We start from the raw sequence: 14,875 nt of genomic DNA, 5'->3' as shown, positions 1-14,875 counted from the left end.
AAGTGACAATACCTGCCTGAAGGTGTAAGGCCAGGAGGGGTTTGGTGCTGCCAGCCTGCTGGGTGGAAGCCACATCCCTTCCAAGAGTAATGCTTAGAGGGTAATGCACATCCTGCAGGCAGGTCTGCACTGTCCTTTCGGGCTCTCTCCTTCTCTCTCCCTTCTGCTATCCTACTACTTTCTATGCTGAGTCCTCTAATATGCAGCAGTACCATAGTAATGGTATGAGCTCAGAGAGGAGTGACCTTAGCCTCAGCCAGCAGGACTTTCTTGAGGGTAGGAACCTGTACCAGCAACAAAATTGATGTCTTTGATGTAGCTCTCCCTGGGATTTTCACTGAGAAGCAGAGTGTAGAATTAGCACAGGAGCTGTGACATTTCTGTGCAGGGGCTTTTGCTGCTGGGTGAATGGATAGATCCCAGTCCTAGGGCACTGGCTTTGCTCCTCCTTTAGGAACAGACCCAGAGGAGATCTAACTACACTCAAAGCTTAGGGTCCAGGCCTGCCCATGATAATGCCTCAGTGGCACCTGCATTTACTGAATCCAAATGGTTTGGGAGTGAGTGTAGAGCCTTCTGAAACGTGTCTCTGCTAAAGGAACAAGTTCCTGACAAGACTGACACAGAGCAACTTAATGGGTTTCTGCTGCTGTTCAAAAGCTGTGAATATCTCTATTCATTCCCTCGGAAAAATGGCTAATAAACTCAGAGAATCAGGGAATATTTCTGTGTAATAACTCAGATGTGGGAAGAGGGGGCAGGGTGTAAAGGTCGTGGGTTTTACCATATAAATACGCTAGACAGGCTCCCGAATTTCCTTCTAGGGAGGGTGAAGCTGCGGTCATGTTCTGCTTACAGAAGAGCCTAGGAAGAGCAAGGAAGGGGAAGAAGGGAGAGATTATTCTTGTGCAGAGTTTCTCTGAGTTACCCAACCAAAAACCCTGCCAATGTGATTCAGTTCTCTCTCCAAACCAGTGGAGCAGGCACTGACTGCAGACATTGACTGCCCCAGGGAATCACACCTCCAGGCAGAGCTGGAAATGAGGGCAAGAGAATCCATCATGAACTTTCTCTGCTCTCACAGGCAGGAACTTTCTCTGATTAGCTTCAGTGGCTGCAGTGCTCCTCTTACATAAATCATTGGCCAGGGAAGAATGGAGTGGGACCTGGGACAGGCTGTGGAGGAGGAACTTCAGGCCCTGGACACAAAACCAGGAGAACAGAAGCAGAGAGACACAGACTGGGAAGCCCAGCAGAGATTTCAGCTGGCCCAGGGACCCTCCAGAAAAGGAAGGGAAAGTCGGTCTGCAGCCAAACCTATGCCTGTGGCTTGTGGTTAAGAAAAGTCAGAGGTGGATGTGCCTGAAAAGATGGAGCTCCCATCTCACAGCCTGATCTGAGGGGTATCCAGTTAGTGCTGCTCACATCCACCAAGGAAAAGGGCTCTCCCTCAGTTTAAACCGTGCTTGATGCTCAGGTGTTGTAGAATTACAACAAAAAAAATTATAATCTCCCCTGGTGTCAGAGACACAGAAATATTTCGATTCTGTTTTTCTCCTCATCAGCTGCACAAGAGCCTGAAGGTTGTGTGAGGATGCTCTTCCCTGTCACTCTGGCCACAGGGATATTAATCATGTACAAAACAGGGGGACCTGGGCAGACTCTAACAGACAACGCTGCCTCGGTCTGGCAGGAACACAGACTTGCATCACTGCAGCAAACACACAGCTCCTGCAGAGCAGTAAATTTGGTCTCTTTGCAACACAAGTAGCTATTTTCATTTTACTTGTAAGAAAGCACCTGATGAGACAGAATTACCATGATGGCACAAGATGTGCTGACAGCACTGCTGTTCCATACCCTCAGACCATGGATAAACAAGTCTCAAATGCCAGAATAACCTGCAGGCTGAGGGGTCCCAGTTCTCCATTGCTGTAGGGATGACAGAAGGGTTACACTGGACTGGGGAGGTCCCTTTTTTAATGCAAACATAGGCACAGATTGTGCTGGACAGAAATGGAGACTAAATGATTTTCTGTCCTTATCAATTGTAGGGCATTGCCAAGCAGTAGACAAAAACCTCTCTACTGTCTCTTTACATTCTGTGGCTGAGCACTGAGATGACTGAGGATGTGACTTTTCCAAAGTAACAAATAAAGTATGTGCCTGAAGCATGATCATGTATCTGAAGCTTCTCCTGCTAACAGGCTTGGAACTGATGGTGGAGACAGGTAAAACAGACAGATAAAAAAATTACTCATCATAAAAGGGTCAGACATGAGTAACCAGGATGAGGTGTTAACCTGTCTTCATACACAACTTATGAGATAATTTTAGGTGACACGTCCCCAGTCAAGTATTAAGAGTTACAGAGCAGCTTTTTGAATAAGTCTGTTTTTTACAAAAACACTTAGCAATCATAAGAAAAAATCATACATTCCAGCCTCCTCTGAACAGTGTTACGAAAAAGATAGCAGGAATTTTACTTGGCCTAAAATATCACAACAGCACATAATCTAGAGGATGCTCAAGATCAGTCCTTTATCCTCTCATTTGCCATTGCACACACTCTAATACCTGCTTCTATTGATCTGACATGCAGAAAACTAGGACAGCTAAAAGAGCAGTACCTGCTACATGCAGCAGCATGGCAGGTGTGATCTACCTTGAGGGTGATCAGACAGCCACAGCCAAAAACTAGGACATACATGTTTGCCAGGAGGAATTTTGGAATGGACACTGCATTCTAAGTAAAGCCAAGTAAAAAGACAAGTGCACAATCTGTCCTTGCTGTCTGCACTGTCTCTTTCTTCTAAGGGAATCTCTCATCAAAAAGCCCCACATCAAAAATTACCAACCCAAAATCCCAGATAATGTCACAAAGTCTCAGTAGGGGAGATGGGATGTGACCTCTGGACCTCACCCTGTCCAACCACCCTGCCCAAAGCAGGGTCAAGTCCCTCTGCTAGGGATGCTGAAGACAACTAGCAACTGAGGCAAAATTTCTCACTTATGCTAACTCTGATGTGTTTTCATGGTTATGAACACAAGAAAATTGCCATTCAGCCATCTTAGAGATACTCAGACCTTTCATACATTTAAGATTTTTTTCTGACTGCTCTGAACATGTATTAGAATACTAAAGAGGCCTTGTTTTAAAAATTCAAGCTTGTTTTGGAAACATCATTAATGAACATAACTGTACTCGGTAGACTTGGTTGCAAAATAAGAAGTTATAGATGATTGTAAATTATTTGTGGCACAACATGGGAATTATGAATTTGGAAAGCATTTATCAGCACACTATCTTTTCACAAGTGAAGAAAAGGATGAGAGTACTAATACCTGTGGCTAACATTCCTGTTAGCAGTTTGCCATATCACCAGAATCATCTATAAAAGTAGAACAAACACCTAAAGAAAAGTAGGACATTTAATCACTCCACACCACCTGGAACATTCAGCGTTGCATCAAGTGCATGTACTCAGCACACTGAGATGCTCTGGACAGATGAACCTGGAATATTTAAGTGGGAAGCAATGGCTACTGTATGACATTTTGCCTGAAATATTCATCAGGAGACAATAATTTAGTGTTTTCTTACTTAAAGAAAAAGAATCCCAGATCTTCTCTACAAAATAAAGGGAAAAGAAAACCCAAAATATAGTTGGGAAACTAATCCATAGGGTTTAATCAGCTTTTCCTATCACTAATAGCAGGGTATCTTCTGGACCATCTTCTGCATCAACTTGATTTTTGCAGAACAGACTTTTGCATACCCAGAATCCCAAATTTGGCCTCAAGCAGCCACCTTATGTTACAACTCATATGCCATCCTGACATTCTTAAGCATAAGGATTTGGAGAGGCTTTTTTAAAAAAAAAAAAAAAAAGAAAAGAAAAGAAAAAGACATTTTATTGACTTTGATGTTTTTGAATTGCTAAAATGGTATTTTGTAAGAGGGAAAAAAACATTCAGAAAAAAAATAATTCCGTCCAGTGTTACAGTCATTACCCTGACCTGCTGATCTCTGCCAGAGTGCATCCTTGTTCTCCTGAGTCCACAAACTGAGGTCCCTGTCAAGGGTGGTCTACAAAAGCAGCATTGCTCCCTCACATCACTAATTTAGCCAAAAGATGGTTAGGAATCACCAACATTCCTTTCTTATAGGATGGGGTCTCTCTGAATAACTTGCCACTTTTGTGAAATCCCTATGGCTGTCCACCCTCTCTCGTGTGTCATGAGAGACTTTGGGAAAAAGTGCAGGGAGCCCCAGGACAAGTGGGAAGGGGGCAGCCACCAGACAGTGATTGGGAAGGAATCGAGGTGCCATCTGTAAAAAGAACGCGAGAAATGGATTGTTAAGGGTGTCAGGATCTGATATTGTACCAGGGGCTCACCACACTGGAGACCTTGCTGAACCACAAAGTGTGTTTCCTAGCAGGCACAGGAACTTCTCTAATTTCAATTTTATGCCAAAGGGGGAACAATTGTTCAAATGTTCTTTTGCTAAGTGGGAAAGATGAGCAGGTGCATTTTATTCAGCCACGATTGCTGAATGTGGGTGTGGGTGTGTGAATTCCCACAGTGTGTGTTATCTCCATAGCTGCCTTTGCCCATTCCCTCCAAACACATTGTGCAGGGTTGGGAGAAGCCAGGAAGAATGAGACATGAGCAGGAAGTTGGCTTGTGTCCACTGAGCGGTTTTATACATTTTCTCTGTGTAACAATATTCGTTGCTTTTGGTTTTTTTAACCCTCTTTAAGACTCTGTACTGACTGGGTGCAGCAGAATTGAAGGGCTACCATGAGCCAGGTGAGTTCCCTGGCTTGCTCAGATCCTGCTGCTGAGGAGCCAGCTCCTTGAGAAGATGATGAATGGAAGGACCAGGTTGGGAGGGAAGCTCTGGGAGTCTGTTCCATGTCCCTGCCCCTGCCAGCCTGGTTATGATGGGCTGGCTGTGCGGTGGTGCAGGCTGCTCCTCCCTGAGAGCTGAGGGTGCAGAACCTCAGGGGTTGCTTTGGGTCATTTGGAGTTACTCGAGGTCATCTGGGGTTCCTTGAACACAAAGCCCAGTTAGCACAGACGCTGTCTTTGGACTGTACTGTTCTAACATCCATCCAGGAGTGCAGAGACACCAGTCAGGACAGCTGGACACGGGTGAACCCATCATACTCAGTTCAAGGTCCCTAAAGCCCTGGAGATTTGGCCTTCTCAGCTGGAAGAACAGGATGGGAGACCTCAGCTGTCAGTAGCCACAGACAAGGACCTCTAGTGATTAATGGGCAAATATGAACTGTCATTGTCTACTTTATTCTCTGGATTTACTTGCCACACCTGGTGCAGGCACCAGAGGTGGAAAAGTCAGGAGAGGGTGTTTTAAATGTTCCAGGCTGTTGAAAAGGGTCGATTAATAATAACTAGGGAGACAAATGGAGAAATAATAAGAGGAATGCTAGTTTCTTTACAAACAATTTGATGGGTGAAGGTGTGGATGTTAACGTGTTTGAAATTGGTCTTAAGGTCTCTGCTGACTTTGGGCAGCAGGTTTGCTGCTGAGAGCTTGGCTCCTGAAACAAACGAGGGTCTGCAGAAGCTTGAGCTTCGGAAATTTTGGGTAAAACAATACATTCAAGGGGGGTATGTGGCAGGCAGCTTGGGTACCTTCCTAGTACCTCAGCCAGTGGGGAAAGGAGGAGGGCAACATGCAGCTGGGAGTTTAGGATAAAATGAGGCTGTGCCCTCTAAAACCTCGAGAGAAAGCCCCACAGGTGTGTGCTCCAGTGGACTCTCTCCCTTTATTCAAATGAACTTGCAGGACTCCTCTGTCTCCTTTTGGACATAAACCTCTGGCATTTGTGGATTTTCTTGACAAAAGCTTTACTGAAATCCAAAAACATTACATATACTGGCTTCCCTTGATCAAATGTGTGGGTTATCTTGTAAAAAACAGCTATAGAGAATACTAGTTACAACCTAAAGCTAGGATGGGCTACCACCACTAGTTTGTCCCAAAGCTTTTTCTATGACGAGGTCAGATCTTGCCCCTTGGTTATGTTTCCACCTTCCCTTGGCAGGATGCTCACGGCTGCATAGCATCCTTGTGATACTGCTGTTCTCCATGCACGATTGCAGGCATTTCTCCAGGTTCTTATGGCCATCCCAGTAGTTAGGCTTAAACAGCAAACCCCAGCTACTTCCAGGACAACATTTCTTCCAACTGCGTGTTCTGGAATATTTTCGGTTTGTTTGTGATTTTGTTTTGCTTTTGAGTTTTGATTTTCTTTGCGTTTGTTGTCGTGTTTCGTTCGGCTGGTTTGGGTTTGGTGTTTTTGACAGATTTGCGGTTTTCTTGGGTTTTTTTTATGGTTTTGTTTTGTTTTGTTTGTTTGTTTTTGTTTCGTTTTGCGGGCGGGGGCACCACCGTGGGTATTTTTACTGATGTGGAGAAAAGACCCATTCACCCGCTCCATCTCCCCGCGCTCCCGGCAGCGTCAGCGCTGGCAGCCCCGACCACAGCAATAGCTCCTCGGGGGGGCTGGACCAAGGCAGGGAGCGCCGGGGAGAGTGGAAGCTCTTTTCCCTGGGATTTGTTTGTTTGTTTGTTAGTTAGTTAGTTTGTTAGAGCGCAGTGCGGCCGGGTGTGTGCGCGGAACGCCGGGGCCGCGGGGGCCGTTTCCAGCCGAGCCCAGCTGCGCCGGGCACGGGAGCGGCGGCGCGGCGGGGCGCGATGGCGAAAGTGCTGGCGGCCCTGAGGAACCACTGGAAGAAATCCACCTTCGGGGCCTGCCTGCTGGGCTGGGGCGGACACTGGCTCTATGGGAAGCACTGGTAATGCCGGCTGGAGCCGGGCCGGGCGGGGAGGCGGCGGGCAGAGATGGAGGGACGGGCAGCGCCTCAGATGGGGGTCGCCTGTCGGAGGGCCCGGCAGGCAGAGGGGATGGCTCGGGCTCCCTCCAGCTTCAGCAGCTGTGGGCGTGGGAAGCTCACAGCCTTTTCCTGCCTTCCCACGTCGGCCGTGGTGTAAGAGTGGGGCGGGTTCAGGCGGGAGGTTTAAACAGAGGGGATGTGGCTGGCGTGAGCAATGTTGGGGCCTCCTGGAGAGGAGACGGTTCTCTGTCTTCTAACCTAAAAATTAATGTCATGAGCCATAGCGTGCCTTCAGCTTGCTTGCTTTTCGGCTGTGTTATGAGGATGGCTGGCACCAGGCCTGCAGGATGTGCTGAGCGTGGCCCATCCCAGCGTGGTGGCCCTGTGGCGGTGGGTGCTCCCACCTCCCCCTTTCCCACCTCCTTTTTGCCGGAGCTGAAGTCCTTGGCTCTTCCTTGAGGCCTGGCACCGGCAGCCTTGTGCTGTCCCTCCCTGCTGTGGTGTTTGCTGTTGTCGCCCACCCAGCGTGGAAGGAGCCTGTCAGCTCCTCCTCCCATGAGTTACACCTAGTGGTGTCATTCCCACTGCTTACCTGTGGAATAAATGTAAATTTACAGTAAGTAAAATCCTCACTGGTGTTCTTTAAAAAGCTGAGTTTATATTTTTAATTCTCGTCCTTCAAGATTATGGTTAATACATTTAACCGAAAAGCAGGTGTAGCCAAATTATTTTTCAAAACTTATTTTTGGTTCTGCTGTTTATTATCACTATCTTAATGATTTTTAAGTGTTTTGTCAGGTTTTTAACAGTGCCCTTTTCTGCTTACATTGCAGTGCTGCCAAAGCCTCAGTGGAAACATTAGGAAAATCTGTTTATGTTATTTTTATACTTTCCTTCTTCACATCCTTTTGCTTAGGGACTTTGGCATTGATTCAGCCTTTATTTTTCATGTTACATCTGCTTTAGTTGCCTGAAGCACTGAGGCTCAGTGTCCCTTTTGTGTCTGTTGTGTCTGCGGGTTCTTATGCCCACATGCTGTTGGTTTCAGATGTACATTTATTTCTTGTGTGGTAGTGGTGAAACTGTGTTTGGAGCACAGAGAATGTGGAGTGTGCCACAGGTGATGTGATGGGGAATAAGGAGGAAAATATGAAAAGCAAACAACCAAAAAGGGAATCTTTGGTATCTGAATTTTGGTGCTGAGGGTTGCTTACTCCAAATGTAGGCATGGTGCTTTAACCTGGATGATAGACTGGGAGCAGAAAAATTTTGCATATCCCATTTTCTGTCCTCCCTTTTATCTGTAAAAGAAAATACAGCATTTCCTTAGGAGACACTGGAAATGCAAGGTAGAAAATCCTGTGATGATGGACAGCTCAGTGAGACTTTGATGTAGTCTGCAGCTACTGCCTTCTGAGTTTGAAGCACTGTTTGGAAGCACTGCAACTGTTTAGCAGTTTCTGGGCCATTCTCTGTGGAGAGTTGTTTTATCCAGGTTAGAGAACAACAAGGAACGACAAGAGCCTGATGGCAAGAGTGTAAAAAACAATTCAGAGGTGATCTCAACAGCCCTTTGTGATGCTCTGTGAACAGTGAGGATCTTACCTTGTAGCAGCTGGACAGCAGGGCGTAGGCCAGGATCCCTCTCTGCAGCTTGTGGGGATGGCTTTTGGTGTGTTTTTGTACATTCCCTCTTCCCAGTTTCTTTGTCTATGTCCCAGTTGTGCTGGGGAGCAGAGAGGTGCATTTTGCCCCATGCAAAGATTGCCACGGGCAGTGCTGGAGGGAGGTTAATGAAGGATATGTAAGGGGCTGTGTTGGCCCTGAGGCTTGTTGTTATCCACATCAGAAGCTCAATTGCTATGCATGAGCCATACCTAACTAGACTGATATTTGGTCTTTAAGAACACATTTAAAGTGTAGTGAGGTCTTGTGCTTTGGTTTCTGGCATCACAAGTTCCTGATGATCCTGATGAAGAGCCTTGCTTTAGCACAGCATTGGTTCAGATTAGCCTCTGATTTCTTGGAAGTAGCTGAGATGTTGGTCATTTATTTGCAGCCAAAGAAAAGTTTTGTTTGCCATCCTGCATCCCTCTTTTCACCCTTGTGGGTTTTCTAAAATATTTCTCTTGTGGAGAGAAGGTAATTTGCTTTTTTGACTTCTCAAGGTTCCTTCCTCCTTTTGGATGCAGCAGCCATGATGCCTGCATTAAGTGGAGCTGTTGTAAATAACAATCTGTCCTGCAGCTCTTCTGTAGTCAGTCTCTACAAGCTCATAGGGACAGAAATGCTCTGAAGTACTTCCTTAAGACTTTGGAGGATGCTATATGGACAAGAAGAATGTTGCCTTTTCCAGGCTTGCTCCCAGTGCCTCCTCCTTGCTTGGAAATGGGGGTGGGAGCCCCGTTGCACACCGTGAAGACTGTGCTGTGGAGCCCGGTGTGGATGTGCTTGTGCTCCCTAGGGTGTAAAGGGAAGGAGGGGCGCTGGAGTGCGATGGATCGTCACTGAGTTGCTCTAAAGGTGGCAGTAACTGTAAAGGTTGAGGAGCTGCTTAGTCCTGGTACTTTCTTCCTGCAGCATTTAGTTTCTGGATCAATGTATTAGCCTTTCATTTTGGGACGTGTTTGTTCAAATACTGACTGATTTAAAAGTAAGGAGATTTGGATGAGCAGGAAGAATAAAAGGAGGAACCCTTTACTTTTTCCCCTTCCCCCATGTGTTATTCAGCCCTTCTAAGCATGTGATAGTAGAGAATGTGCCCCTTCAACAGGGGTGTGAGTCAGGAGGTGACAGGTTTTTCATGTCTCAAATGACAGGAGTCATGTCTGGTTGAGCTACTGTTAGCTAGAACCCCACTGCCATTCTTGTGAAACCATCATGCATCTTGAAATTCCTTTTGCTCTCATAAAATTATATGTTTTAAAAATCCATTGTCTTGCATTTAGGATAGCAAATACTCTTGTGCTGTCTGAGAAGAAGGAGGATAACTCAGTGTTGCTACATGTGTGGTTGTCTTTAATTTCTCTAGATTGCATGAATTTATATATTAGGCTCATTTTAATCTCTAGCATATCATGCTGCAGGTACAAGGTATACTTAATTTAATATCCTGGATCAAAGCTTGCAGGGTATGCAGATTGTCAGATGTGTGTTCATACACAGTACTTTTGCTTAGGATACACAGGTGAGGTTGATTACAAGTAAAGATTGTTCTTTGCCATATGATTGTTCTAAAACTTTTACCAAGTTTGGAGTCCCCTCTCAACTTTATGTCCTGGGTCACCTTTCCTGAATTGAGCTGCAGATGTTCTCTGTATCCCCAGGGGTTGCACTAAGTTACCAGCTCCGTCAAATCAGCAGAAATGAAGTCTCCAGCATGGGGGACATGAGCTGAACTGATTGTCAGATTTGACCAGACTGTTACAGTGATGTCACTGCATAAGTGATCATCACCATGTTCAGGACAGAGACCTTGGATATTCTACTGAGGCAGTGGACTAATCACAGTTTTACTCTGTATATGTTAAAGTATTGACATTCTCAGTAGAAAATGCTGGCAAAGCACCTGAGCCTTTGACTTCCTGCCAGTAAACCTGAGTGGTGCTGTTATCTACAATTTGAATGTTAGTCCCTGTGTGTTTTCGAGCTGATAACTCACTTTGTCACCTTTCTGCATATACTTCCTCAGTAGCTGACTTTATTTCATCAAAACTTTGTCAAAAAAAAACAGAGTATAAATTCTGAGTCTTAGGTAAAGCTGATGAAACCTAAGATTTGTCTTTCATGCCCTTCCAAGGCCAAAATGAAAGTAAATCCTAATATCCAGTAAAGAGGATTCTGTGCTCTTTCTGTATTAGAAGCAGCCAGAAAAGCTCTCTGCTAAGATAAAATCTTTTTCAGGAGTTCTGATATAGCTCCAGAGGACTGATCCTGTGTGCACAGCTTTGGTCAAGTTTCTCCTCACAAAACTCTGTATTTTGATGCAGACACTGAACTTTAAAGTTTTTTGACTTCTACATATTTGAGTATATTTAACATTCTTAGATTTAATGCTGATAACCCAGTTTGGAATGAGATCCTGAGCTTCTTTTTACATTTGTAGTGTGATCACTTTAAGGGGAGTTGCTTTGGTTGGGTCCAAGACAGAAGCTTGCTGCAGCTGAGAGCCTCAAACAGTGTCAGTTTAACTTTGTTATCTTCTGCTTGTTGCACTCATTGCTGCCCTGGGTGACCTTTCATCATGGGAACTGTCCTTTTCACCCTGGCTTCTGCTGGCACTTGGCCACAAGGCTCAGTCTCATCTCGAGGAGCATCCACACTAAGTTGTGTGGATCTTGTGCTTATGTGTAAGGGTGTGAATGCCCTGTTCCAGCTGAAATTGTCGAGGGCAGGAGCAGTGGTCAGCTGTCCTGCACTAGGGGTGTTGCAGAGAAATCAGAACAGCCCTGTCTGGGCGAGTTGTACAGATGTTGTGTGCTGTCAGCCTGGCATGGCTGGGGCTTGGGGAGCTGTGCACACTCACTCTTGTGTCCTTTCTGTGTTGGTTCCATCCTTTGGTGTGAGCCTGCTCTGTTCTCCACAGAGTCTGTGCTGCTGTGGCTGCTGGCCTTGAGGCTTTGCTGGGAATGTTCTGTCTGTGGGTTCAGCCTGGGACAGCCTCTTTCTTCCAGACCCTGCTGCCACTGTTTGTTCCTCTCCGTTTCCCAATTTTTTACTGCTTAAGCAAGTTGGCCCAGCTGTAAGCTGTGTGATGCTTAATTCTCACAGCAGGAAGACAGCCCTGAGTTGGCCAGCAGATGCAACACTGCTTGTCTGTTTGGCTGTGATGCTGAATTGTGTAGATAAGGCCTTAGGGGAAACATAAAGTAAAAATTGATTTTTAGTTTGCTGTGGATATGGTGCAAGTCAGGAGAAATCTCTGTGTTGTCTTTAAGGCAATGGAGCAATTTCCCTCCGCCTCCACCTGCTCATGTTTGAGCATTGCTGAAAAGGCTTTGTTACTACCTAATAATAGACAATAAAGTACAAAAAAATCAATGAAATCTTACATTTATTAATAAAGTCTCATCTTCTCTGGGAGCTGGTGAGCAGTCATATTTTGAGAATGAATACATGCTGAGGCAGAAGGCTTTAAGAAGCTACCTTTTAGCTGGTTTTCACATTTTTCTAGCTCTATTTATTGGTTGTTATGACGTGCAGAGGATTTGCAGTGCCACTTGGGGTACTTTAGGTGGGCAAGGTGAGGTGAGTAAAGTCAACAGCTGTGATGCAGAAGGAGAGCTGCTGTTTTTACAGGTGCATCCCTGTGACTGTACCTGTGCTGTTTTTTCTGGAGTTTGAAGATAGTTAAATGTTGACATGATATTTTAAGGAAATAAGACATTTTCTGTTATCTGGCACCTTTAAACCAAACTTGGGACATCCTTGACAAACTCAGATGACTTTGAAATGTCCCAGTTGAATTAAGTGGAAATCCTATGAGTATGGCTGGGATGGTATGGGATTCTGGGTGCTCTTCTGCTGGAGAAGTGAGACAAATCACCTGGAAATTGCTGATGGTAAATGATTTTTCTAAATCTAAACTTTTCTTTTGACACCAAAATGGTAAGTGTCGAAATAGGCTTCTTCTGTCTCTTTAAGTGCTTCAATGCAGGAGAAAATCAGCATAAATGTTGACATCTAAGCTGTCAAGCTTAATTTTTATGGGTAAGACTCATTGAGGTGAATCCTTGACAGTTGTTTTGAGGTTCTTTGAGGTTGAGAAGGAGAGCACAGTATCTTCTGCTTGCATTTGGAAAGTGTTGCTGGACGTCATTTTAAAGGCAGTTAGCACTGCAGCATAAAGCTGCGGGCGCCAGGAAAACAAACTGGCTGACAGTGTGACAGAGCTTGACTTCTGAACAAAATAGCATCAATGTGAAGTAAACAGATAATGTGGGTTTGGCTGGGATTTGTTCAGAAGGTTAGGACAGCAATTCTCAAAGACATCAATTGTGCACCCTTTCATTTGATAGTGGGGGCTCTTTGATATGCCATATTTCAACTTTATATATTGAAATCGCAATTATTTTCTGTTCACTTTGGCCACACATGGTCACAGAGGAGGGGGAAAATGTCCCTGTGTGAGGGCTCATGCCCTCAGTGGCACAGTGTGGACTCCTGTCACGCTGTCTTGATTGAGCTGGAATTAGCTGTGACACTGCTGTTGCACGGCTTGGAACACCAACCTTTGTAGAGTTATTTTAACTGCTGCATTTCCATCATATTGCTGCAATCAAACCCAAGGCTGTTGCTCCTCTAAGTGATATTGCAGGTGCTTAATACAAATTATCTACTCCTTTGGTTTTAAGGAGCGAATTCTGACAGCACGGCTCTGAGGAATTTTTTTGCAGACATTCCAGTTACTTGTTATCCTGATGAGGTATTATTCACATATTTTCTTTTTCCATGCTTCACCTCTTCCTTTGTCTTTGCATTATTACCAGGAATAAATCTGTGGCTTTTATGCTGTGGTTATTTTCTCAGAACCCAATTTTATATCTCACCTGAAGTCACCCTACTTCTCGTTTTATGGCATTGCAGCATCTCTTGGTGATGCCAAAAAGAGCAGCTTATATAGTTCCAGTGACAGAGAAATACTGTAAACCAGTGGAATCAAATAGATGGCACCGGGGTTTGGCCTTGCCTTCTCTTCTGCCATTTCCATGGCAGGGTTTGGCCTGACAAGCCACACTTTGAGGCAGAAGTGTGCTGTTCTCCCAGTCACCTGTTTTTGTCTGGTGACCTTTAATCCTTTTGGTGGATACAGTGTTAGTTTTGGTATGCTGACTATATGTGGGGTTTTTTGTATGTAATGTTTTGAGACAAGAATATATTGTCTTGCCAGGTATTGGGAAGGACAAGCTGCAGGATGAAGAGTGTTGGTACCTAGAGGACAGGAAAGACTCTGGGCACAGCAGAACAGTACTTGTCATTTTGTCTGCAAGGGGAAATAAGGCATTTTTGAGGCTGGGGAAGGAACAGCCTTCGATTCCTCACTCAGTAGCTGTGTCTCCAGTGCTTGCCATCTATATACCCTGCTTGCCAGTGAAAAGTCAGGAGTGTATTTCTGAAATGATCATCTGTGACATATATAGCACTGATCAACTTTCTTTTGTTTTTACACTTCACTTAATGAGTGTTTTTCACCTCTCTGAGTTTACTGCTTTGGGCCGTGCTCAGACCTAGGTGGGTGGGAGGTGCTGCATTAAGGTGTGTTTGGCTTGCAGACTGATGGAGAGGGGAGTTCACAGTTGTAAAGCACAAAGACTTCTCCCTAGAACCCTTCTACTTTACTCTTACTGCCAGAATGTAAGTACATTCAGTGTAAACACCAGGCAGCGAAAACATTGGGAAAACCCACACCTGAGCTCTGGAGTACAGTTATGAAGCAATTTAACAAATAAATCACAGTTACAGTGTGCTAGAGCTGATGTAATTGTCTTTGTTTTCTGCTTTCCTTTTGTGTAGAAAGAATATTTGTGTGCACATGCAGAAAAAAATATGCATGTGTGTATAAATGGGGGTGTTTTATCCTTAAAATATTTTGGGGCTTTTTCTGTTTCAGTGTTGTCAAACTGTGTGTAAAAGTGGTTTGTACATACATTTTAAAAATGAGCAAACTGTTTAAAACTCGCACAACGTAATGTCCCCTCTCTTTTCTGTCTTACCTAATAGTGATAACCTGCTACGAAGAGCTGCATGCCAAGAAGCCCAGGTAATACCACTTAAAGTAATAAAATTAGATTAAAATCTCCCTATTATCTTGGTTGTGCATGGCTCCTGAGATTTTCCCAGCGGGCCTTTCCTACATGACAAGCCTTATAGCGATGCCAGTCTGTGTTCTTTCCCTTAATGCCCAGGGCTGCACAGGGGGTACTGCCCCTTGTGTGTCCTGGCTGCTGCTGCAGGGGAGTGCAGCGTTACCCTTGGGGTGATCTTAGTCACTGCTGGAGCTACCCAG

The 14,875-nt window shown here is 45.0% G+C and overlaps 1 protein-coding gene across 3 annotated transcripts in view; it reads left to right on the top strand.

Moving 5' to 3' along the window:
• The first annotated feature begins 4,524 nt into the window (after positions 1–4,524).
• AGK (acylglycerol kinase) overlaps positions 4,525–14,875 on the top strand; it is a 37,420-nt gene continuing 27,069 nt past the window's right edge. Inside the window, exons 1-2 of one of the 3 annotated variants that reach the window (XM_086884917.1) lie at positions 4,525–4,815; positions 14,590–14,629. Coding sequence is in view for 1 of the 3 variants with exons in the window: in XM_023937892.2 (XP_023793660.2) it covers positions 6,731–6,831; positions 14,590–14,629 (141 nt within the window). In the remaining 2 variants the exon portion in view is untranslated. Of the gene's footprint in view, positions 4,816–6,105; positions 6,244–6,426; positions 6,832–14,589; positions 14,630–14,875 lie in introns of those variants that run through there. The other 2 variants (XM_086884918.1, XM_023937892.2) reach the window with 2 other exon arrangements.

Source organism: Cyanistes caeruleus, chromosome 4 (assembly GCF_971803275.1).
Source record: "Cyanistes caeruleus chromosome 4, bCyaCae1.hap1.1, whole genome shotgun sequence".
Taxonomy (NCBI): Eukaryota; Metazoa; Chordata; class Aves; order Passeriformes; family Paridae; genus Cyanistes; species Cyanistes caeruleus.
The sequence above is the reverse complement of the archived record's forward strand: the minus strand, read 5'-3'. Positions and strand labels throughout refer to the sequence as shown.